At 45.5% G+C, this 23,984-nt stretch overlaps 2 protein-coding genes across 4 annotated transcripts in view; both read right to left on the reverse strand.

Annotated features, from left to right (window-relative positions):
- Nucleotides 1-23,984, reverse strand: part of LOC100117668 — a 144,157-nt gene that overhangs the window by 58,498 nt on the left and 61,675 nt on the right. For 2 of the 3 annotated variants that reach the window (XM_031930988.1, XM_031930990.1), the window contains one exon: nucleotides 20,433-20,637. The exons of the other annotated variant lie outside the window; for it this stretch is intronic. The gene's annotated coding sequence lies outside the window, so the exon portion shown is untranslated. The remainder of the gene's footprint in view (nucleotides 1-20,432; nucleotides 20,638-23,984) is intronic. 3 annotated transcript variants of the gene reach the window in all.
- LOC100117583 (segmentation protein Runt) lies at nucleotides 7,400-9,931 on the reverse strand. Its single transcript, XM_016986090.3, has 3 exons — nucleotides 9,186-9,931; nucleotides 8,811-8,918; nucleotides 7,400-8,497 (listed from the first exon to the last, which is right to left on the reverse strand). The coding sequence occupies exons 1-3, from the start codon at nucleotides 9,622-9,624 to the stop codon at nucleotides 7,950-7,952; spliced, it is 1,095 nt and encodes a 364-aa protein (XP_016841579.1). The 5' UTR covers nucleotides 9,625-9,931; the 3' UTR covers nucleotides 7,400-7,949.

Raw genomic sequence — 23,984 nt, forward strand, 5'->3', positions numbered from 1 at the left:
CGTATAATCGGACGGTGTATGTGCGGAGCGGCTGTGAGCGGTTCGTTGTAACTCGACGAGGAAATGACGGGGGAGAAGTGGCCGCGATTCCGATTACGCCGAGCGTTAATCTCTATGTAATTTTTTTCGAGATTTATATATTTAAAAAAAAATAAAAATGCTTATATCGACGGTAATCAGAGGAGCCCTGAATGCTGGCAATTTATCTCCAGCGAGGAGAAAAAAAACTCTCCATATAATATAGAAAAGAAAAATAAAGCATATCGTAGTCGAAGAATGGACCGTAGTTAGGAGCCGTATACGTCGTCGCATACGATCATCCCCTTACACGTACACACACATACACGCAATGTACACGTACGTAGAGTATATACGAGCGAGCGGCGGTAAGTCGCCCAATAAGGAAGGGAGAGTCGGTTGATTTTGAGGGGTTGCTACGGGGGTTGTCGCGGCGTACCCCTGCGGACTGCCGCCGGTCTCTCTGTTCTCGAGGCCGAGTCCGAGGCCAGGGTGGTTTACCCCCGTACGACCGTAATACCCCTAGAGAGAGAGAGAGAGCTGGAGGAGGGGGGGGGTGCGTATATACTGCAAAGTCGAGGGGTGAGTTTACGCAGCAGTAGCGGCGGCGGCGGTACTGGCAGCCCTTATGGCGCGGCGCGCGCGCGGCTAGCCGCGTGCGAGCTCGACGAGTACCATGTCGTGGCCGACGGGAGAGAAACTGAGAGTGAGATGATGGGGAGAGAGAGAGAGAGAGAGAGAGAGAGAACACTGTGTGACGGAGTTGCGCGTTGCACGAGCTTGATTGCTGCTGCGTTTGGATTTTTGAGAGTTTCTTTTTTTATTTATTTAGTTGGTCTTTTGAGAATCGTGATTGGAAGATTTTTTTATCAGGAGACAAAAATTCAAATCAACCTTTATTTCTTGTCAATTCTGAATTAATAAATAGTTTATCTTCAAAAAAATCAATATCAACGGCTAATCAAGAATTACACAAACAATTTTCTCGTTCGCTGCTCCCGCACGTCCCCAACAATGCTGATTAGCCCTTTCAATCGCAGATTCGATACACAAAGCAGACTCTCAACTCTCTTTCTCTGGGCCGAAATTTCCCTAAAATTTCTCTCAATGAAAGAGCGCTCGCCATCGAAACTACACACAGTCGCCCTGCGCGTATAGAGCAGCACCCTTCAAAAGGGGGAAAATCAGCTCCACACGCCCCGTAGAAGACGAAGAAGAAGCAGCAGCATAGCTGAAACGAAAGGGGGGAACACCGGGAACAATCGATAAATCGCGCGATGAGGCGCATCACACGACTCTTCTCTCTGTGCGCGTATATATATATATATATATATATATATATATATATATATATATATATAACGCGCTGCAAGAATACGCATAGTGGATTTTGCGGCCTCCTGACTCGCCGCACCGGATCACCAGGGATTTTTCCACTGGCTCCGATTTCACAAGACTCGTCATCGGATATGACGTTTCAGCGATGGCTCGTTTGCATGTTTTATGTATAACGTTAACGGCACGAATCGATCCCGAAGAATCCGGCGGGCAAAAACTCGGCCCGATAATGCATATTCAAGGCGATTTCCTCCAAGTATACGCGCACGAGTGTGACGTTTATAGCACACGACAGAGGCTCACTATATTGCTCGGTTAAGAACGGACAAGGAGCGCGCGCGTCAAAGTTCGCTTTCACATGGAAATCTTATTGGGAGCCGGCTACGCTCTTCTGCATCGGCGATTCATCAGCGGATAATTATGCGCGTCTTCAAAAGACGCTCACCCCTATATTGGCCGGCGCTCGCGTGTTTTCTTTTGCATTCGCGCTCTCTTATACGCAAAGGGTTGTCGTTATCTCGCATGCGCGGAATAGGGTGATTTTCGGCCGAAACTAGCTGCATAATGCATGAGCCCTCTCTCACTCGCTGGCGCTCGATATTAGTTTTGCGCAAAAAACATCACAACGCAGCGGCCGAAAGCGCTGCACTTTTGTCGCTATATTATTAGGCTCGGCGCAGCAGCGACAAGAATAAAATAGGAGCTGCTTCGAAAGAAGGCCACTAGACAGAGAGCGAGAGCAGCGGCGTGAGAGATCGCGAGCACAGGCGATGGTAATCTACGTGAGAACCTCTGCGGGCTAAGTCTCACCCCATCCAGTCATGTGTGATGGACCTAAATGGATGAGACGCACCCCAGTAGTGCAAAAGAAGGGCGAGCTGCAGAAGCCCATATTACGCACGGCCTCTGATGCCGCGTCCATAATTTTTTAGCCCTGATAGGGCACACGCACACACACGCGCAGCAGCAGCAGCAGCAATGGAATCGTGTGCCTCGAAGTGCACTTTTTTACAAAGTGTCTGGAGAGAGGATCAGAGAGAGAGAGAGACGAGCGGCTATAGGCGCAATTCGATTAATCGCGAATTTTTGCGAGTAGCGCCTAATCGTCAGAGAGACGCTTCTCCTCCGAGAGCTTTTCAAGCTTGAGCTTGCAGTGTACAGTGTAGCGCAGAGTGTATGCGTTCTCGACTCTTTTTTTTTTATTCAAAATCGAAAATTTTTCGTACTCCGTGTATAACCTGTATAATACGTGAAAATTATCTGTTTTTTTCGACGACGGGCTCATCGCGGCGTGTGTTTTTTAAATTTCGGATCCATCGAGTTACACCGCATCACTGAAAGCATTTCGGACACACGCTATATAGCGCATACGGGGGAATATATGATGCGAAAATCAGCTTACGCGCGAAAAGGCTTTTTTCACGGCACAATCGCTTTATGCTCATCGGCCCGGTGTCATTTTTCCCCTGTACGTGCGCGCGCGCGCGCGATACAACGGCGTATTTTTGCCGAATTCGAGACGATTTTTTCCTCCCAGGCGTCAAAGGTAAACCAATTTTTCGAAAAACAGCTGTCCACATCATATACGCTTTTTAAGATTCTCTCGCACCGATATATCGTTATATACGATTCGATTTCGTAACACATTTTTCACGATTCCAATCGTATGGCAACTTCATTATACGTGTTACATTGATCGAATTGCCGCTGAAAATTTTCGAAAAGTGCCCCTTTTACCGACGAATTACACGCAAAATCGACTCGCTCTCGAAGGAGAAAAAAGGCATAAGCGATGTGAAAAATACGGTGAATCTAATCACCGCCGCAATACGCGGCCAATATTCTCTCTGGCTCTCGCAAAAGAAAGCTCGCATATGCGCTAACGAGAGTGTCGAGGGACTCGATTCGAGGGCAAATTGGTCAATCGAAGGGAGTAGACACGACGACGGAGACTCGGCCTAAGGAAATTGTTCCGACGTGTCCACTTCCTCCCCGACTGATGAGTTCCGCTCGCGCCGGAACCTGCAGGACGCTACTGCTGTGAAAAGGGTTGACAAGAGCTTCTGCTGCGAGATATGGAAAATATACTTAAAGCTTGTGTGCGCGATTTTAACATTTTTCATCCGAAAATTTCCGATCGACCTCTGAAAAATTGATTAAGCTTCAAAAAGGCTCAAGCGTCTCTTACACGACGGCAAAACGTCAACGAAATTAAACTACTGCGTGCTACGCGCTTCTTCTCAATTTTTTTTTGTTCCTTTGCTAGAGAGGGGCTGCGAAAAATAAAATGCAAAGCTGGCCAGCGCGTATAGTAGTAGGTCGACTGCAGAGAAGTCCATTCGAGAGTACATGTCGAGGCTCATATCCGAGAGGCGCAATTTCCGCGCGGAAAACTCGATTTCTGGAAATGCAAAAATCCGGCTTCGCGGAAGTGTCGCGGCTAATTATACGCACGGCCGTGTACGCGCACGCGAGTGAAATTTATTATTCGCTCGGCGGCGGTCGCGCGAGGCAGGAAAAGAATTTAATCGAGAGCGGACCATGTAAAAAGGCTATCCTCGAGATAGTCGCGCGCCAATTTCTTTCGCATAAGAGTTCAATTATATTCATTCGCTTGTGCTATATGGTGGGCCTATCGAAATACGAGCTATTTTCGTAACGAAAAATATATATATATATAGAGAGAGAGAGAGAGAGAGAGCGAACGCTTGGATTTTTATTTATTCTGCGGTCGAAAGAGTTCCAATCACCCGCGCGCTTTTTTTCCGTCATACGATGCACTGCAGTCGTCCGTACAGCGGCGTCAAAAGTCGCGTTATAAACACCGCTGTGCAGTGTATATGACTGGAAAAATCGAGGGAAACAAATAAAAAGCCATATCAGCTACTTCTATTTCAGGAGCAGCTCGTATTATACATACACACACGTATCCACCGGACAAAAACAAACAGTATGGGCAGCAGTGCCCTGATGCCTCTCTCTCTCTCTCTCTCTCGTTATAAAACAATATCGTAAAAGTTTATTCGGCCGCGGCGGACGACCGCAACTTTTACCTCGCAAGAATACAGCAGCGGCGGCGGCGGCGGCGGTGGCATGACCGGAAAATTTCGAACTTTTCTCCCGAGCCCAGTCCACAGGCACACAGTGCAGCAGTGCGGGGAAACCCTATCGTAAAATTGATGCCTCTGAAATCAAATTGTCCCCATAAAAGGCCTCTGAGGACTGTTGCAAAACTGCATTTCTGTCGTCTACCTGCGCGCGACGCGTTTTAGCTTCGAGAGGGAGAGAGAGAGAGAGAGAGAGAGAGAGAGAGAGAGAGAGAGAGAGAGAGAGAGAGAGAGAGAGAGAGAGAGAGAGAGAGAGAGAGAGAGAGAGAGCTGTTCCGAAGCTTTGGTGCGGTTTTATTAACACGCCGCGGGAATTTTTGCGGTTTATTGCCTTTTACGACCCGTCATTGGCCCGCCGGGACGAAAAAATCTTCGCCGCTTTTTTTCAGCCGGGCAAGGGAGAATCATTCTCTCCTGTGGTCGAGGGAGTTTGGCTACTGCGCTTTTTTACCAATGAGGACTCGGAAGAGAAAGTTTTTTCCTCTTTATGATATGCTCTCGCGGCGAAAGTTATTTTTTTTTAGTGTCTCTCTGCTGCGATATGCAGTTCCGAGTACACACTCTGGGAAGGCAATCTGGGAGCGAGAAATAATCGAAGTTTCGCCGCCCCAACTGCCTGGTTTGCACTTCGGCGAAAAGAAAAACGGTGGAGTTTTCGCTCTCCACGCGCAATATCGCCGTTCTTGGAAAGTTCGTGTGCGCGGCCCTCGAGTGTACTAGAAATAAGCGCTGATTTTTCGCAAATATTTTGTTAGTTACACTATACGAACGAATTTTTGATAAATACGAACTATTGCGTAGGCGTATACGTATCCGGAGTCCCGCAGGGCGAAAAGAAATCGATTCGCGTGCAAATCGCTTGATTTTTTCCTTCCTAGAAGAAACGCAATCGATAACCAATATAACGAGGTCGCTTCCCCCCTCTCTCCACCTCCTTATTACATGGTTTCGCGCTCGCCCGCATACAATGCAAAGCAGCTCGTTAAGTCACTCAAGTCGCGTGCGAGCTTTCGCCCGGGGAAAAAGCTCCTTTATACTCACACACATACACACATACCACTGCAGTCGAGATTCTCTCGCGTAATAGTACTTTCCTCTCCTTATTATCCTGTGTATACTTCCTTTTTCTTCGAGTTTCGAGCCGCGGTCTGCTGTTGTTTTTCTCCTTCTTTTGTGCGTCGGGTATTATTTCTTTCGGGAGCTTTGGGGCAGGGTATACGTATAAGAGGCTTATTATTTTTCCCAACGACGACGGCGGCGACGGTTCGGGTGATCTTGGAATAATTACACGCGCGCAGGAATGTATAAAAGCTCCGCGTTTTCCGAACGATTTTTCCGCATAATACAATCGAGTTATTTTCACGCGTATCGTTCGCCACTCGATTATGCGCGGAAGCTCTCGTATAAATGAATTACCGCGGAATACTTTCGCGGTATCGGCGCGGAATATTATGTGCAAAATATATACAATATTGCCGAGGAGGAATGAAATTTTTGTTCGCGAATTGCACCGCATCAAACAGACAGGCGAAAATTCGATCCTCGCGCGCATAGGTAATAATACTCGGACCTCGCGTCGACACCCGTATATATTCCGGGGAGAGAGAACCAGCCGTCAACAATATGCACGCGCGTGACGTATACTCTCGCTCCGCGGGCGAAAATTCCGAGCGGAAAAGCTCCTGTGGACAAGCGAGGGTAAATACGTTGCTAATCGAGCTTTTCGGGGAGCTTTCTCTCTCTGCGCAGGGAAAAGAGTGCGGGCTGCTCGTTCGAACTCGAAATTCAAAATCAGTCCCTTCGTGACATGACACACTTATGGCATCCACCCCGTGTGTCTCTCTCTCCTCTAAATACATACTCGGAGAGAGAGAGAGAAAGCACACGTGCGGAGTAAAGCTCGCGTCAGCGAGGGTTCACTAATTGTCCGAGCTCGCGGCTCAGCTCTCTCTCTCTCTCTCTCTCTCTCTCTCTCTCTCTCTCTCGTAGTGCGCTGGCTGCTACTCCCTCATCAGCGCTGATTGCCTAACTCTAGGACCCTCGAGTCGCCGCTTCTGTACTGTGCACTACCACTGCTCCGATGTTTCGAACCGCGGATAATAATTGAGCGCCAGATATCCTCCTTATATTTTCAAGTCGAGCTTATTTTTCGACTAACGCTGATCTCTATGAAAACAAATCCGTAAAAGGCTCGTCTCTACTACGGCGAGCAAACAGCGCGCAACAATCAAGAGAAACTATATAGGCGAACGCGATCGTACGAGCTAATAAAAAAGCTAAATAAAATATATATCTGCGCGATATAACCGCATCAGCGCGCCGAAAAAGACAATCTCTCCCATATATGCACACGCATATATATATATATACACATATATGTACACCCGTGAAAAAAAGCGAAGCGAACGTTCGATTCAGCGCGGGGCACACGTGCAGAGCTCGTAAAAGCTCATCGCGCTCGGATAAAAGTCGCGCGCTCGGCTGTTTTCTGAATACACAAACCGTCCGCTCATCACACGCACACACGACGCCGGCGACTGCAGAGAACGAATAATTCGGATTTTTTTTTCAGTCTCGCCGTCCGTATAATCCAGTGCCGGCCGGCTATAACTTAATTATACGCGTCGCGATTCTTTGGGCAAACATTAGTTAGTGAGCTGCAGTCGATTGCGACGAACCTTTACGCTTCCTCGACTCCGTTGTCTGCGAGCGATGTGTGTGCCAACACGGGGCGTCCAAGCGGTTCTCATTTTTCAAGGGCCGAGGGTGTGGAGTGTATGTTGGGCTCGACCCCTGGAGGCTTATGGTTTTCTGTACGGCTGATGCTCGGTTGGGCTGATTGGAGAATTTTTTTAATGAAGCTTGTGCCAACGAAAGATGCAAATATTGACGTATAAAGATATAGTTGGAAAAATGGAAAATCATAACATAGTTGATTAATTGTTTCACATAGATCGTTTTTATTACGCCTCCTTCACTCTCTCGTTGCATCTCGATATATGCGTCGTGTATAATAATAATACCACCTCTTTGTACGGCATCTCATAGTCGCTCGTTTTTTAATCTAATTAATCTCTTTCGGCTTATAAATAACTAATTACAATAATACATCTCGTCTTTCTCTCTCCCTCTCGCTTTCATATACACATATATCTTCTCTATCTATAGATAGACAATAAAACTTTCTCTTCCTTCCACGCTCGCTTATTGTCCACGAAGTTGCTATCTCACTCGTATGTACAAAAGAGTCGTCGTCCTCCCCTTTTTCCTAGATTACATATATATATACATCGTCTATTTACAAGAGCACAAAACTATAAAGGAAGAACACAAGTATCAATATACATATCCTAATACCTATGAGTATACATTATCCACAACTCAACGCTCGCGGAGACGTCGCGCGCGTAATATATAGCTCGTATATAAGATCACTAGCCTTTGGCATCCCGGGTAGCTGCACGTTCGTCGGTTTTCACTTCAATCTCAACAGGGATACGGCCTCCAGACCGTCTTCACCGCGGGCGTCGTGGGCTGGATCTTCGTCGGTGAGGGGCTCCTCTTGCCCAGCGTCTTCGTTCTGTGCGAGATGAGAGCTTTCGGCGCTTTAAGCTCGCAGCGCGTGCCTTCGATCGGCCTCTTGCTGTTATTGTTGTTGCTTAGCCTGTCCGGCGACGAGGAGGACGTCGGGACATGGATGTTGTTGTTGTTACTGTTAGGTCTGATCGGCGCGAAGGCACTGCGCACCACCTCCTCGGGGGCGGACTCGCTGCCGCTGTCGCTGGGACTGCGAGGAGGTGTCCTCGAGGGGCTGTTCGGCAGGAGGAGACTCGTCGGCGGCGCCGTGGGCGTCGTCGTGGGCGGCGGCGTCATCGAGTGGATGGACGAGGACTTGTGGGACATCGAACTGGCAAAGTCCGCTGCCGTCGTGCTGTTGTACTTGACGTTGTGGTCCGTGAGGGGATAGCCCGTCGGCAGAACCGTCGGCGGGAAGCTCGGCCCGAAGAGATCGGTATGCGGCATGCCGATTGATCCTGGAAGCAGAGAAGCAGAGCAAACGTTTAGCGAATCGTTGTTGTTTTTTTTATACGAATACGTGTGTGCGCAATGGGAGTGGGTCGTGCAAACAGACAATGGCGGGAGTTTTGAATTATAAATGCGCAAGGGGCTTTTGTTCGGCTGCGAGGGGCGCTAAGTCGCATTGTGCGCGCTCTATGGATGCGGGGATGATTCGAGGGAGAGCAGAACCGGTTGAGGGTCCAGAGCGTATGAATCATCGCGGAGCGCGAATCGATACGGGCTGTCTGAGCGTGATTTTTTTTTAAAAACTGAAGAATCGATGCTTACCTTTTGCGAGCGCCGGATGCGGCAGGTGCCAGGCGTGACTGAAGTAGGCTGCGTCCAACCAGGGGTTGAGCAGTCCCAGAGCCGGGAATCCAGGTCCGTATTGGTAATCTGCAAGAAGAAACACGTAGCGATTTAGCACACCGAATTCATTTTTACAAGCAGGAAACTGACTCATCTCAAGCGAGAGCGAAGAAGACGATGACGGTTTGTTTAATCGCGCGGCGGCTCGTTAACTCGCGCGCGCACACATGCCAGTGCCACATGCGTCGCTCGTAAACCGCTCGCGGCGTCCCTTCATCTCTCCCGCTTGAGAAAATAATCAGCAGCGGATTTTTCATCGTCTCGTCGTCGCGGATACGAATGAAAAATACTCACTCGACTTGGATCTGGGCTCGCGCGGTCCGTCGACGGTGACCTTGATGGCCTTTGTGTAGGTGGCCACCTGGAACGGCACCGAGCTGATCTGTATCGTGAGGGAGAACGACTTTCCGCGGCCGCTCCTACCGACAAATCTGAGATCGTTAAACTTGGCCACTTGGTTCTTCATCACCGCGGTGCAGTTCCTTAGCTCACCGCAGAAGTTCTCGTCGTTGCCGGCGCTTATGGTGACGAGGGTGCCGTCGCTCACCTCGTCGAGAGCGACTACTTTGAAGGCCACGGGCAGCGACTTGTTCGACCGCCAGTGGGAGGGCAGTGGACTGCAGAGGATGGCTGGGCTACCAGTCTGCACCAGCTCGCCGTGACAGGCGCGCAGGGCGTCGTGGATCGCGCTGAAGTGGTTCTCCATACCGATCGGTCCTTCCGGCAGATGCATTGTATTTTTCCTTCGATCAGCACTTTTTTTCTCGTAGTATCACAATTATTCCTCTCTCTCTCTCTCTGTCTCTGCGAATTTTCGCGAGTTCACGAAAACCGAGAGAAGAAGAAGTAGAATAGTCGGAGCACTTTGCATACACTGTGAGCTGCGCACGCACGAGGTCGCTTTCTCTCTCTCTCACTCTCACTTTACGGGGGCTGCTGCGCGCATACGAACGAAGCGTGGAGCTGCAGGAAGCCGAGAGGAGAGGCCGACGCGCACTCGATGCCGGCTGAGCGGATTCTAGTTTTTCGCGGGCACTGGCGCATCTATTTAGAGGGGGGCTCTGCAGCGATTTTTATCCCCACCCAAGCGTCACTTTTTCCAAGCCCCCGCCCAGCCCGAGGCCGGCCGACCAATGAGGACCGGCGGTCGTGTTGTGGCCTCAGCGGCGAGCCGCCTTCGGAGCCTCTCGCTCTCGCTCGCTTGCAGTGTATGCCGCGCTGCCGCTGCTCCCCTCTCCGTAACCGCACCGCCGCCGCCGTCGTCGTCTCGAGTCGGGGGTTGCTTCCCCCGTAGGCTTTTCGAGCCGCTGTCTATGTATGTTTGTGAGCGCGTGCGAGTTGGATCATCGCGGAATGATGAGGCAGAGCGTGCGCTCAGCCTTGAGGACACGCGACAGGGATGAGGCCTGCCGCGTATATATACTTGTTTCGCTCTGCGCTCGTTGAAGTTTCTTGAGATTATATACGAGGTGTCTCGGGATCGCTGTGTGAAGTCCTTCTCGTAACATCGATTTTGAAACGATTCACTCTGCATAATTTTCAGCTCTTTAAGGGGATTATGTCATCCCAAAAAACACTGTTTTTCTGTTATATAAAACTTTTTGAATACAGCTTGCAAATGGAAAACCGAATCTGTAGCGCCGTAGTGTTAGGTTTAATGAATCGCTTTAACTTAAAGAATTCGATCGGACTTTCTGTTTTTTTAGAAGTTTGGAAATACAAATTACCCCGTGGCGGATTTGCGAAGCTTTTGCACCGACATCCCCTGAAAAGTTTAAAAAATTGCGCGGTCATAACGCAACATCTAAACCTCCGAAATGATCTCTGGTACCGGACTTAACCCTTTCCCTCTCACGCTTCCCGGAGTCGATGAGTATGAACCCTGCTAGAATAGCCGGATTATGCACGCGCACATGCACCTCCCATAGCCAATAGAAAGGGTTATAATCCCTCATCATCGATGTATCCCGCTCTCTCAGTTTTGCAGAAATTCCCTCTCTCTCTCTCTCTTTCTCACTGCCTCGCATATGGATAGAAAATATTTGGACACCGCAGCCTGTCGGGGGGTCTTATAACACCTCTTTCTCTCTCTTTCCGTCCCCGGCGCGTGCAGCTCCTCAAGGTAAGACCGTTTCCAGAATTTATTGCGTCCCTCGGCGCACTTTCACGTAAAAGAGGCTAACCCTTTTTGCGGAGGGTTATATGAGTTGGGGGCTTTAGTTATACACAGCACAGTTATACAGCCACGCGGCGAATCTTATGCGCACGCCCCATACTGCAGGGGGTAAATTATACAATCGATCTTCGGCCGATCGTCTACCTGCAAGCCGGACCTCGTCGCCGCAGCAGCGCTATATAGGTATATATATATATATATATATATATATATATATATATATATATATATATATATATATATATATAGCCAACCCTTTGCAAGGGAGAGATCACATAAGACTGTGTCACATAGAAACTAACAAATAGAGAATATAAAAATATAATTACAGCATATTAGAAGGTCAAATTGTTTGTCCTACGCAGATTAAAATAATACTTCGGTAAAAATACCGCCACATAAATCACATTCAGTCATATTCATTATCACAATATTATCACAATAAACCTTTCTAACTCGCGCTGTACACGTGAGGTTTGGTCATAGACCTATCTGTATTCCACCTTTGGTATCAGGGTACATAATACTGAAAAATTATTACGGCCGATAGGCCGAGTCAGACTAGATTAAAAACGCTGCGCCAGAGGGTTCAGAGTCGTAACGATTCGGCGGCCAACAGGTACCGTCGCAGTGCCCCCTTGAAGGAGGCGAGAGATGGTAGATTTCGCAGGGTAGAAGGGAGAGAGTTCCAGAAACGAGCACCCTAGACCTGGAAGGCTCTAGCCTCGGTCTCGGTGTTCACAGTAGGTATGCTTAGTTCCGGAGGAACTCCCTTGCCGGAGGGTCTCGGCTTGTACTTATTGAACAATGAGGCCAAGTACCCAGGTTCACCGATCCGAATCACCTTGTATAATAAAATGACCTCAAAGTAGAGCCTTCTGAAATCGGTGCGTAGCCATTCTACACTCTAAATTTCCAAGAGTGGTTTTTTCACTCTAAAAAGAAGTGATCAGTAAGATCACTCTAGTTTGAGTCATAATATGATCCAAATCACTCTTATAGAGTGATTTCTATGACTCTAGGTATAGAGTCATAAAAATGACTCGAAAGTAATCGAGTCATAATATTTTCCTGCCCGGAATCACTCGATGTTGGAGTGAAGTCGCACGGAGAATAATACAAATTTAGAGCACGCGCCTTGAGATCTCAGGGACGTGGGGTCGTCGAATCCTCATCGTCGCTTTACTTTTGTGCGAATTAGTTCCCGGAAACCCCGTTACAGTTCATATATTATTAACTTTAGTTAATATGTAAAGTAGTTGATATATTCGATCCGAAAGTCTGTGTACACATGAGTCCTGTTTGGATGAGTGGTTAGTGTACTCGACTGTCAAGCTGGGAGATCCAGGTTCAAATCCCGTCGCCGTGCAAAAATTTTAATTTCCTTAATTCTCTATACTAAATCATACATTAGGTAATAATAATATAAATACATGAATAATAAATTACTAATAATACGAACAATAAATTAAATAATGAGTCAATAAATAATGAATCTAAAATATAATAGTAAAAAAAATTAAATTTTTGAAAATTTATCTTTTCTAAAAGTTACTCGCAGCGTGATCATAAACATACCTTTTTAATTATGTTTAGGTTAGGTTTGTAGTATTAGTAGAAATATCATATATATCACTCATCGATTTGAGTGACATGAATAACTCTTGAAGAACGTTACTTTTCACTCTATTCCGACTGGCTCTGTTTTTTTTCCAAAAGAGTGATATTTGACTCTATTAGAGTGATTTTTCACTCTTGTACATTTAGAGAGTACACAACCAACCCTTTGCAAGAGAGAGCAAGTCTTTCTGGGTCAGCGTGTCGCTTCGTCCCTTGCGCGCAGGTTAGACAGAGATTAAGCTTATTCTTGCACGGTCACTTTCTCACGCTCGCTTTTTTTCGCGCCTCGATCTCGATTCGTACTACTGCTTTGAGTAATTGCAGCTTGTTAACGTATAACAGGTGATTTTTGTTTTCAATTCAACGCGTCCGATCCACACACCGCTAAAGGCTTTTATTTATTCGCGATGTTGCTTTTTTCAGAGAAACGATCACGGGCAGTATTTATTTTTGCACGCGAGCTTTTCGGCGATTGCTCCGCGTGCGAGTATAGGTGCTGGTAAATGATTTAATAAAAGGCCGTTTGGCTTTTGCCGTATTTACGCGCGCTTTTTCTGGCCGCCCCGCGCCGCGCGCGTCTGTATTTATAGAATTACGCGGTGTGCAGCGAATCGGGGCCGTGCGAAGTTTTCGAAATCATCACAGCGCTAAAAAAGCGACTACAGGCATTTTTCCGCACAGGTATGGAATATTTTTCAGCGGGGCAATAAAAAAGCGTGTAAAAATTTCTCCACCGTCAATATAATATTCGCGTCGCCGTCTGTACACTCTAAAACTCTCCGATCCTTGCGCGCAGCTTTCTTTACCTCTCTCTCTCTCTCGCTGTCGGGGCAGCCCGTCCGTGCGACTCTATGAGCGAAAGGCCTCTGCGTAGTGCGAAAGGGAGCTGCTGCTGCAGCCCCGGCGGACACAAGGCTCGAGCCGAGAGAGCTGAATGAGTAAACGACGGTAGTAAAAGTTCCCAAACTGGGCCTTTATGGGTCGTGGCCTCTATATTCCTCTGACGGGGCTACCGGGGAGTATGTACAGATTTTTATTGTCGCCTGGCGACGAACCGTTTTCGGCCTCTGCCATGCACTACTGCAGCGCGCATATACTGTATATATACAGCCTGCGCGCGCGATAATATACGGCGCGTGCAATTTTCGCAATAAACTTTTCCTGCTGCTGTTGGCCTGACTTCTTTAATTGCACCCGAGAAGGTAGAGAGACTTGTTGTGGAGAGAGGAGGTCGTTGGGGATTTTATAACGATGAGGGAAGCGAAGGAGGATATGGACGTTGCGCCCACAGAACAAGGCGGTGCGGTCGTGACTTTTGGCTGTCGGGTGTATAATGTTATATTGGGCCTGGGCAGATGGCTTGCTCGAAGCAGAGTGATTTTATGCGATGGCTGATTTATATTGTGGGTGGGTTGATTGGGGGATTTTTTTTATTGGGGATGGGGATTAATTAATAGGGTTTGGATTAGTGGCAGGTAACTCACCCGATTAGCATTGGGAAATTTTATAAAAATTATAATGAATTCTTATAGTGAGTGCTTTTGTCCAATAAGTATTTTCATAGAGTTCTTAATGATAGCTTCAGGTTTTAACGAATCTCCGCTTCAGAAGCATTCATAAAGAATTATTATTTTTTAAATGAAATTTTGCAGCAGATGCTCTGGTGCCAAAACAGAAGTCATACAGTAATCATTAAGTATTACTTAGTATTTAGCATGGATTAGTTGTTACCATTAAAGAAATCATAAAGCATCCATAAGGTAATCATAAATAATTCTTGAAAGAATTTAATTTTCGTCAAAATATCGCACACGCGTTGTATAGGTATTATTATTGTTATTATTATTATTAATGTTATTTATATATTAGAAGAAATATAATTAAGAAATTAACAGTTTTTTTGACAGTGGCGGGAATCGAACCTGGAACTTCAGCACGGTAGTTGAGTGCGCTGACCACTTACCTAAATCGAATTCTTATACACCGGATTTCAGATCTGATATATTAATTACATTTACTTATGGGATAATTAATAACAAATAAATAAATGACAACAAATGAATAATTGCAGAGAAAAATATATAATTATTCAGTAATAAAGTAGAGTGGAGTTTTTAAGGCCGAGTGTTGAGTTTGTAGTCCATTAGTTTTTGATATTCATGATATAAATATTCATTCATAAAGAATACTTTATAAATACTTTTCATACAACTATGAAATACTTTACTTTCAGTTGATAACATTTTACATTTTAGAAATTTGTTGAAAAATTTTTTTATTTACATTTCAGTACATGTTAGGGATATATTTACATAAAATAAGTTTTGAGAGTGGTGAAAATTGCCTTTATTTATAACGTACTCATAAAAGTTGGAGCAAACTTTTATTCATTAGCGTATTATAGTAAACTACGATTCCATAGTTTGATACTAAAAATTGCTAAATAATCAGTTCTAAATTTTTTCCATACACTTTAATCTTCTGCCCTCTATTTATTGTAGACAATTCAACAATAAAAATGTAGCAATGCAAACACTACGAATATGCAACACCAAGCCAACCGATTAGGTCCCATAAATAAAAAACGATGCTTGAGAATGCCGATATTTATTCGATTATTTATCTGAGATGGTGCATATTGAAATTACTAAAAAATTTCGCAAAATCAAACGCACAATTACACCCTATCTCACCAAGCAACAGCAAACAGATCGATACAGATCGAAGCTCGTCGAGTCGACCATCAGGTACACGTGCATCGAGAGCAATGCAAAAAATCATCGAGAGAAAGGGCGGTGCTGAGCAAGAAGTATGCTTTCACGAGACCAAGAGCCTCTCCAGCCTCTACTTCGCTTCCGCACAGTGTTTACCTTAGTCGTCCGGCTTCGGTGGGATTAGCACGAGATTAACCCCATTTTCTCTCTCTCTCTCTCTCTCTCTCTCTCTCTCTCTCTCTCTCTCTTTCTCTCTCGATCCCTCGTAGATCCAGTCTGACGGTGCGTTGCGTCACCCTTTTTTTTCGCGGTCCTTGCCCTTGCCCTGTGCGTGAAAGTAGCGGTGGCAATAATAACGAGGCCCCGAGAGCTCTCCTTTCTTGCGCATTAAGGCGCCCTGGATACAGCCGAGAAAGTGCAGGTGTCGACGACGGGGGAAAGGATAGAGTTGTCCGGTGCGTTGCGCGAAGGAAAGGGATGAGAGCTTTTTTTTCTCTCACTCTCTGGTCTGCGGGAAATTGCCCCGATATAATCTCTTATGCAAGGACACACTCAGTGTAAATACTTTCCGGGACCCAAAAATTTTTTTTCCCTTTAGCCGTGCACTTTCTTGTGTGTATCGGAGACACGTCTACGGCACAGGAGTTCACCGTTACGGCGAGGATTATGGATTTCTATGTTGATAGAAATTCGACTTTTTTCATGCGCTAAGGCGAGCTTAGTGGCTGCGCAGCTTTCTGCTCGCGCCGAGATCTATATGCTACAAATCACGCTTGAAGCGAGCGGTCGAAAGTTTACGCAAAGTGAAAGCTTAAGGAGATTCGTATAATTTATTGTGTTTGCGTTGAGGAGGATTTGCGCTGCAGTAGCGCTGAGTTTCGCTTTAACGGCGGTGAAGATTGCGCGATTTTTCAATTTAAGATTATGAATAGTTTTGGAAAGTGCAAGTTAGTATACGCGAGACTGATGAATTGGGTATTTTAGAAGCGACTAATGCCATCTATGCTCAAAGTGAAGAAGTTTCTAATACCTATGCATCTATTCTGAGCGACTTCGTGAAGAGAGGGGCGGGGGACGGACGGCCAAGATTGAGCTGTATAGACCTACAGAGCTATTATATTTTATAGTGCTCCGACTTAGCTCGGTTTGAAAATTATTATTTTTATGGTCCGGGATGTCGTGGTATTTGAATTTCTTCTATTTATGGAATTTAATTTATGTATTTTTAGTATTTCGTACTTGGCTAACGTATTGTAGTCAAGACTAACATAGCTAGAAATAAATTTTGTATTTGAATTTTATTTTAAATTTTCACTTAAACAGATGTATTACTGTTTAGGCTACTCTCCTTATATAGAATTTTCTTCAGAGACGTAATGCCCTTGAAATATTCTAGAGACAAAAATTTTATAGTATAAGCAATTGTTATATTTCATTGTTGACTAACGTATTGTAGTCAAGGCTAATATACCTGAAAAGAGAATTATGTTTTCATTCGTTTAAGAAAGATTTTCACTCAAACAGCTGTATGTTTAAGCTACTCGTCTTAATCGGAGCTCTCTCCTGAGACGTAATGTCCCTAGAGTGTTCCGTTTGACAAAAATTTCGTATAGTTGACCATCAGAGGACGTATTGCCTTTGAAGTAGTACTACACAGATATTGAAATAAAGAAATTTTAAAATATATATGTATTTATAAGAGGTATATAATTTTATTGTTCGCTACGTTTGTGTTACATTTAAAAATTTAATTTAATTTAAAACCGCAAGTATTGGGACCTGACACACTTGCCCCGACCTCTCGCGGTGAGCAGCAGAACTAGACGATCCCAGGTGAAAGCATTGCTTAGCATAGCAATTTAAGCTAAATTTGTTATTTTTATTAATAATATAAGTGTAGTGGACGTCAGAAAGTTCACACAATGTAGAAAAAATACTAATTATCACTGTTAACAATTCTTGTGCAGAGGGAAATTGTAGGAGCAGAGAAAACAAGAATTGAAATCTTAGTTTGCATCGTTCCTCTGTGTAAACAAGTAGAAGTAGTATTTGGCGATCCCGAAAAAATCTCTGATTAATGCATGTAAAATTGCTTTGAACATTACCAACGGAGAATAATTAATAAATGCCCTCATAGGAAATTGAGGCTAATATTTAACTCCACACTCAACACTCACACTGACATGTATATTTTTTATGTGGATTTGGATATTAAAAACATCAGGTGAAATCTGTGTGTTCAAGATTATCAATGATGAAGTGTAAATGTAATGATCTTGACAGATATTCCCAACTCAGTGACGGGAGCCAGTTGCAGGCAGTATCTATAATGCCTTATATTCATTGTATTTATGCAAAATGTTTAATTAATAGAGAGCAAAACTAAATTCTCAATGATTGTACGATTACTTTTTTCAATTTTTCGTTTTGCTCTCAATTAAAAACTATCATACTTAGAGGGCTGAAATTTTGCATTGTTGTTTGTTTCAAGCTGTTAAAACAATATATCCATTTATCTTTATCTCAAGTGCTATAGTTTAGGTTTTCATATAAACACCCATCTATAAATTTTGCCCTCGGAGTCATGGGGTTCGGTGTGGATCAGCTAGCAAAGACAGTCAACTAAAAATTGTTACGCTAGCCTGTTTCTACATAATAAAATAAGCATTTACACCACAAATTAAACATTTTGCATGAATACAATGCATATAAGGCATTATACTGATAGATACTGCCTGCAACTGGCTCGAACACTAAGTTGGGAATATCTGTCAAAATCATCATATTTACACTTTATCGTTGATAATCTTGAACACACAGATTTCCCAAACCCACATAAAAAGTGTACATGTCGGTGTAAGTGTTGAGTGTAATCATGTTTGTGTACATGCATGAATATGTGTAAGGTTAGGTATTTTAGACGAAATAAGTGAGGTTATCTCTGGCGTTTTAGTACATTTTCAAACATTTTCCACCTAGACCAGATTTACACGCGATCAATATAGCATATAATATTGCTGCCATTTATGATATCTTACTATTAATCGTAAATACTTGGCATAGAAAATATTTTTTTGTCAGAAAACTAAGTCCGCTCCATTTAACTCTGTGTTAATCGCTGGAATGGTGATGCCGGCTTGGTTAGCTATATCGTTGGACTCCTCCCTGGTGTCAGGTCCCAATAAGGAACTGGCGGTATTACCAGTGCCTCAACTCGCGCACAAAAATGCTTCTCTGGCCGAATTCTACTAGAAGAGGGAGCCGTAGTGCTCCATCCCGTTCGAGCTCGGTCGAGCGAATGAGGCCGAGGAGCTGGATAAGGCGCCTTTTATCCCCTGAGGAGCTACTGCGCCAAGCCACTGCTGTGCCCTTCCCCCTCCAGTGCGCCGGCGCTACTGCTGCTGCCGTTTCCCCTTCCAGGTGGCCGCCGCTGCTGCTCACTGATTGGTTCTGCGCTACGCTCGGACGCTAACCGCACGGTGTAGTACAGGACTGTTTATGTCACGGATGGTTATGAGATAGCGGACTTAGAGCAGGCAGATGCTATAAAATGGTATACGATACTTGTGACTTAAATCGACCTATTATTACACGCCGTGTAATAATGAGTCATTTAAGTCACATGTATCGTAATATACTATTCCAAGATTGAAATTTGAAACACGAGCTTTTAAAGAAATTCTCTGACCTTAGAATTTTGTATAGTTGCATGCATTTTTACATAAATTATGCAAACGAATTTTCTAGAAAAATTATTTAAATTCACAAAAAAATCATTCTGTGCATCACACGAATATCAAAATCACACTCGCGCTTTCTTCCGAGCTTTCTCATCTCGAAACAGCTCCGCTCGACACATCTGAAGGAACGACTCGCGAGTTCGCAGCTATGCACAGCGTCGAAAGGCGGCCGGAGATGTGAAGAGCCGGACAAAAAAAGTCGTAGGACAAAAAATAGAAGAGAGAAAAAGAGAGGCATAAAGGAGTGAAAGACACTACGGCGTCATTTGACGCGAGATGCAAATGGGGAGGACTAATTTCTCAAAATGCGCGCACAGACCGACGGCTTCCGTTTCCGCGTCAGTGCGCCGGAAGAACGAGAGCTTTACCCCTTGCTGAGCTTCTTCTTCTTTTTTAATATCGCCTAGTGCCGTCGCCTCCGAGAAAGAGTGCATTTCATCGAGATGAGCGTGAAGCTTCCTTTTTTTCAAAAATAGAACTTTTAATAAAAAAAAAAAATAAATAAATAACACTCGTCTCTACAAAAAATCGAAATCTCACAGATAGATTACATCTCAGTCCTTAAACCGCAGATAGGGTTGCATATAACATGCATATTAAAAGGTTTGTCCATCAAAACGCCGTGTGCGTCAGTGCCGCGTGCACAAAGGCGCGGGAACGTGCTTCGATTTCCATTAAAGACACGCGACGTTGATTTCTGCAGGTGAAGCCGGTAGGCGAGGAGAAGGTTTCGCTCTGTTCGCGAATACGACGTGTCCGACGTCCCTGTACACAGTGTCTGACAAGCGTTTCGACTGTTGCTGGCGCTCACTATTATCGATGTGTCTGTGTGTGAGAAACTAAACATCCGCGACTATTTTGTACGCACGTTTTGCGCTTGTCCCGTAATTACACGTGGGAAGCGAGAAAGAGGTAATTTTATTTTAATAATACACTCGGGCGTGATTTTTAAGATGCGTGGGTGTTATTCGAGGCGGAAAGTTTATCAAGGTCGCGAAGCCATGTGGTCAAACTTTCGGGCGGTGAGTCTCGATCGACTCGCTGGCATAGCTTCAAGATTAAATTTAGGATTCTGGATTAGAGCAGGAGTTAAAGTGCTAAGTGCAACATGAAACATCGATTTACGTATGCCGAGGAGCACTTTTGAACGTATAGAAGGACTTTTCATCAAAATGGGATTTCGAGTCGATAGAAAATGTGTGTAATAGTTGGCTAAAGCGTGGGTGGAACGGTTCGGATCTGATATTTATACAGAAAAATACGCTCACAAATAATGAAGTATCATACATACATCAGTATAGTTCCTCTGGTAAGCAGAAGGTGTCGCACGGCCTTTTATTTCATTTCTTTCATTAGAATCTGTGCGTAGAAGGTATAGATATAGAGGTGAGCTACGATGCCGAAAATGCCTTCTTGGCCTGCTTGAACCGCTCATACTATATTCATTATTTGGAAAATCTACTGGACAGAATACTATGTCGACTCGTTCCTCCAAACTATACATTATAAATATAATTAGTTGATTGTATAAGATTTCTTATAGTATTGAATTATCTCAAATAGATATAACGTACAATAACCAACGAACAACGATTCTCAAAATCCATCATCATTAACTCTTATAAAGTTAAATTTTGAAACGTTTAAAAATTAACCAGTCAATAATTGCCAAGCCAGTCCCGCATAGGACATAGCGTGCAGGTGTCGGCCCTCGCGCGCGAGTAAGACAGTCTCTCCCGGCGTCACGAGCTCTCCTACACACACACGTACTAACAGACACTCACGCAGCAGAGGAAGCGTCGAAAAAAGGAAGAGAAAGGGGTGAGAGAGAGAGAGAGAGAGAGAGAGAGAGAGAGAGAGAGAGAGCCGACGCACCATATACAGTTACACCCGTACACGTACAGCTCGCTGCAGCACACGAGTTAACACGAGGTAGTGCATTGTGTGCGGTGAGCGGTCCGGAAGCAGCGCCATACTGCGTATCGCTTGGCGCTTTTGTTTCCTTCGCTCTTTTTTTCGCCAGCAGCAGCGGTGGTGGCTCGTGTCTTCCCCTCTCGATATAGCGCTTTATTTCTGGCGCTTCTGCGCTGCACATGCGTCTCCTTCTCTCGATTTTTACCCTCCTTTTATATGCGCGTACGCGAAGCTCCTTTTTTAACACGGCTTTATGCGCTCCTTTTTTGCAGTCTCTCGCGCGGATTATGAAGCGCCTGTATGTCTTCCTTCTTTTTTTTTGTTCTCCCGTGTTTGTCCTCGCTGTTTCGTGCATGTGTATCTCTAGCGAGCTTTCCTTCTTCGAGAAATTTCAATTTTACATTCCAAAACGTACAGTCGCGGGGTTGCGCGTAACCCCTCGGTTAAATAAACGAACGTCACCAAGGCATCCCAAACGCCCCCGATTATAATGCAAATGACGAAAGATATTTCCGAGGCGTGTGCTGTCGACGCTTGCGCGCATTGTTCAATTAAAGATTTGTCACGTAGGCAGGCCATTTGCGCGCCTTGCGGGGGGTTGACTTTGCTCCGGGCGATATAGTGCTGGGGTGTCTGCTGCAGTATAGTGTTATAAACAGGCATCGATCATGTGCGAAAAATTTCATGGCTCTGTGCTGTGTCGATGTTGTTAGAGAGAATTTTTTCGGGATAATTTTCAAAGGGGTGGGATGTGGGCTTGTCTTTCAGGGGGTTTGTACGCACGTGGTCAGCAGGACGTGCGAAGCTCGTAAAGGGGTTGCGCGGATTTTAGGGTCAACGACGCTACGAAATTTTTAATAAGACCGACGTGATTTATGTTTCTGCGGATGTGATGTACGCTTTTTTGATGAGGTTAGATTAAATTCAGAATTTCATAGCGAAATTATAACTATATACCATACCAAAACTACGCGATCCGATCACGTCTCGCGACTCCATCCCTCATCGAGCCGGCGGCACACTATACCTCTCGCAAACCTATAGTCCAGGTCTATACTCTCTTCTCTCCGTTCGCGCCGCGATACGGCATGTATATATATCGGAAACTGCGCGCGCGAGTTCAGCTTTTCCGAGGGGTGCGTCCCGAACACGTGACGCCTGATTCATACACAGACTGCGCGCGGCTATACGGAATCAATTTGTAATCTTGACTCGAATTAAGGAAGAGGGAGTACAGCCTGCTGCTACTGCTGCGATTGTCGGGAGGAAGAACGGATACGCGTTTATTGGGAAGCGCGACTATACTACTCGATTATGCGCTATGCCGTTTGTCTCGTTTCGTTCTGTTTATTCTTGAAAATATACACGGAGCAGTGAAATCCGAGATCCAGCGAGCCTACATATACGTTTCATACTCGAGTCCCATGAACGCGGGAAGCCTCCGCCTGATTTGCCGAATTAACGCGCGTGTTCAACTCCTCCGCGTGTAACAGCTTCTCTAGTCGAGTAGGGTCCACTCGTCCACCCTCCGCAACTACGTCTCTCTCTATCTCATCCTATACGGTATAATCGGCCCAGCGCCGCTCTCGCGCACTGTCATTTCGGACGGCTCATCGACTCTCGGAGATGGTAATGCTCCAGCTTCTCTCTCTCTCTCGGCGCTATTATCTCATTACTGTCCCGATCTCAACGGCTTCCCTCATCTTGGCTGCTCAAGTAAGGTCAGCCAGCAATTTCCGGTGGCCATCTTGCCAGAATCGCGTCTTTACTTCTATAGGGCTGACGACCGTAGCTATATGTCTGCAGTAGCGTCGAGGAATGACCCGAGGAGACAGGAGACTGGATGGTTGATGGGGTTGGATTTAAGTGGCGCGTTTGGGCAAGATGGCCGGGCGCGAATCACGATAACTGAGCTAGGACGGGCAGTTTCATCGGGGCTTTATTTTTTTTTCTAGCTTTGAATTAGCCGGATTTGGATAGCGACTTCGGATTACCCTCACCCCTGCGTAGGAAGCATTAAAAACAATCAAACTCGCCGAAAACTCCCGAAGAACTGCGTCCGCACCCCCTGGAAGATAGTTATAGTCGTCGAATCGTCCGAGAGACAAAGCGAGAGGGAGGGCATCATCGCACTGCAGAAGGGGTGTGACATCCCGAGGAACAGGCTACGAGTCTAGTAGTGTTAATTCCATTTGAGCCAAGCAGATAGTCGGCCCCTCTTCGAAACTACCCTCTTAGACCGCTGCATATTTCATGTCTCTCCGCGCGCCGAAATCGTGTCTGCTCTCGAAGACTTGCTCGCTCTATAATTCATCGCGCCTCGTCCGTGTGCTAATACTGCCCTCCAGACTGGGCTTCTCTCTGTGTGTGCGCTCTGTGAAGGGATGATGGGGCCGCGACTATATCGATTCGGGTTGAGAACGAGTTCGGGGGAGGCATCGATTAAGATTCTTTGACGGCGGTGAAATTTGGGTTTGCCGAGTTTGCTAATCAACGAGTCGAGGGGCTGACCTGGCCTTGTTTTGAAATCGTTGATGGTGCTATTTTTGTAACCTATAAAAAAGTTTACATTTTTCGTTTCGATTCCCTCAGCTCGAAAGAGCCTAAGAAACGAAGCAAATATTTGCAAAGTATACAGTCGCCGTCCCATCTAATTCTCCCATTGGAAGCGCGGGCCGTAACAATTGATTTCTCTCGGAATCATCAAAATTTCTCCCATCCGACTATACAGAAGCGCGCTCGCCTCGGGGTTTTCCGATCCAAGGGATTCCCTCCTTAATCCGGTTACGATTAGGTCCGTAATTGAAAAAAGCCAAATCCTTTGAGTTTACAGTGTGACATTTAAAGACTCCTCGTTCAAGCCTTTTGTGGCGCCACTCGAAAGGAATGGATTCGGGGGCTGATCCCGGCTCGAGCATAAAAAGCGAAC

Source organism: Nasonia vitripennis, chromosome 5 (genome assembly GCF_009193385.2).
Source record: "Nasonia vitripennis strain AsymCx chromosome 5, Nvit_psr_1.1, whole genome shotgun sequence".
NCBI classification, from domain to species: Eukaryota; Metazoa; Arthropoda; class Insecta; order Hymenoptera; family Pteromalidae; genus Nasonia; species Nasonia vitripennis.

Coding starts and splice junctions, on each gene's coding strand:
- LOC100117583 (XM_016986090.3), bottom strand. CDS start 9,624: ATGCATCTGCCGGAAGGACCGATCGGTATGGAGAACCACTTCAGCGCG. Junction 8,919..9,185: donor CGAGCCCAGATCCAAGTCGA/GTGAGTATTTTT, acceptor TTCTTCTTGCAG/ATTACCAATACGGACCTGGA. Junction 8,498..8,810: donor GCATCCGGCGCTCGCAAAAG/GTAAGCATCGAT, acceptor CTCTGCTTCCAG/GATCAATCGGCATGCCGCAT.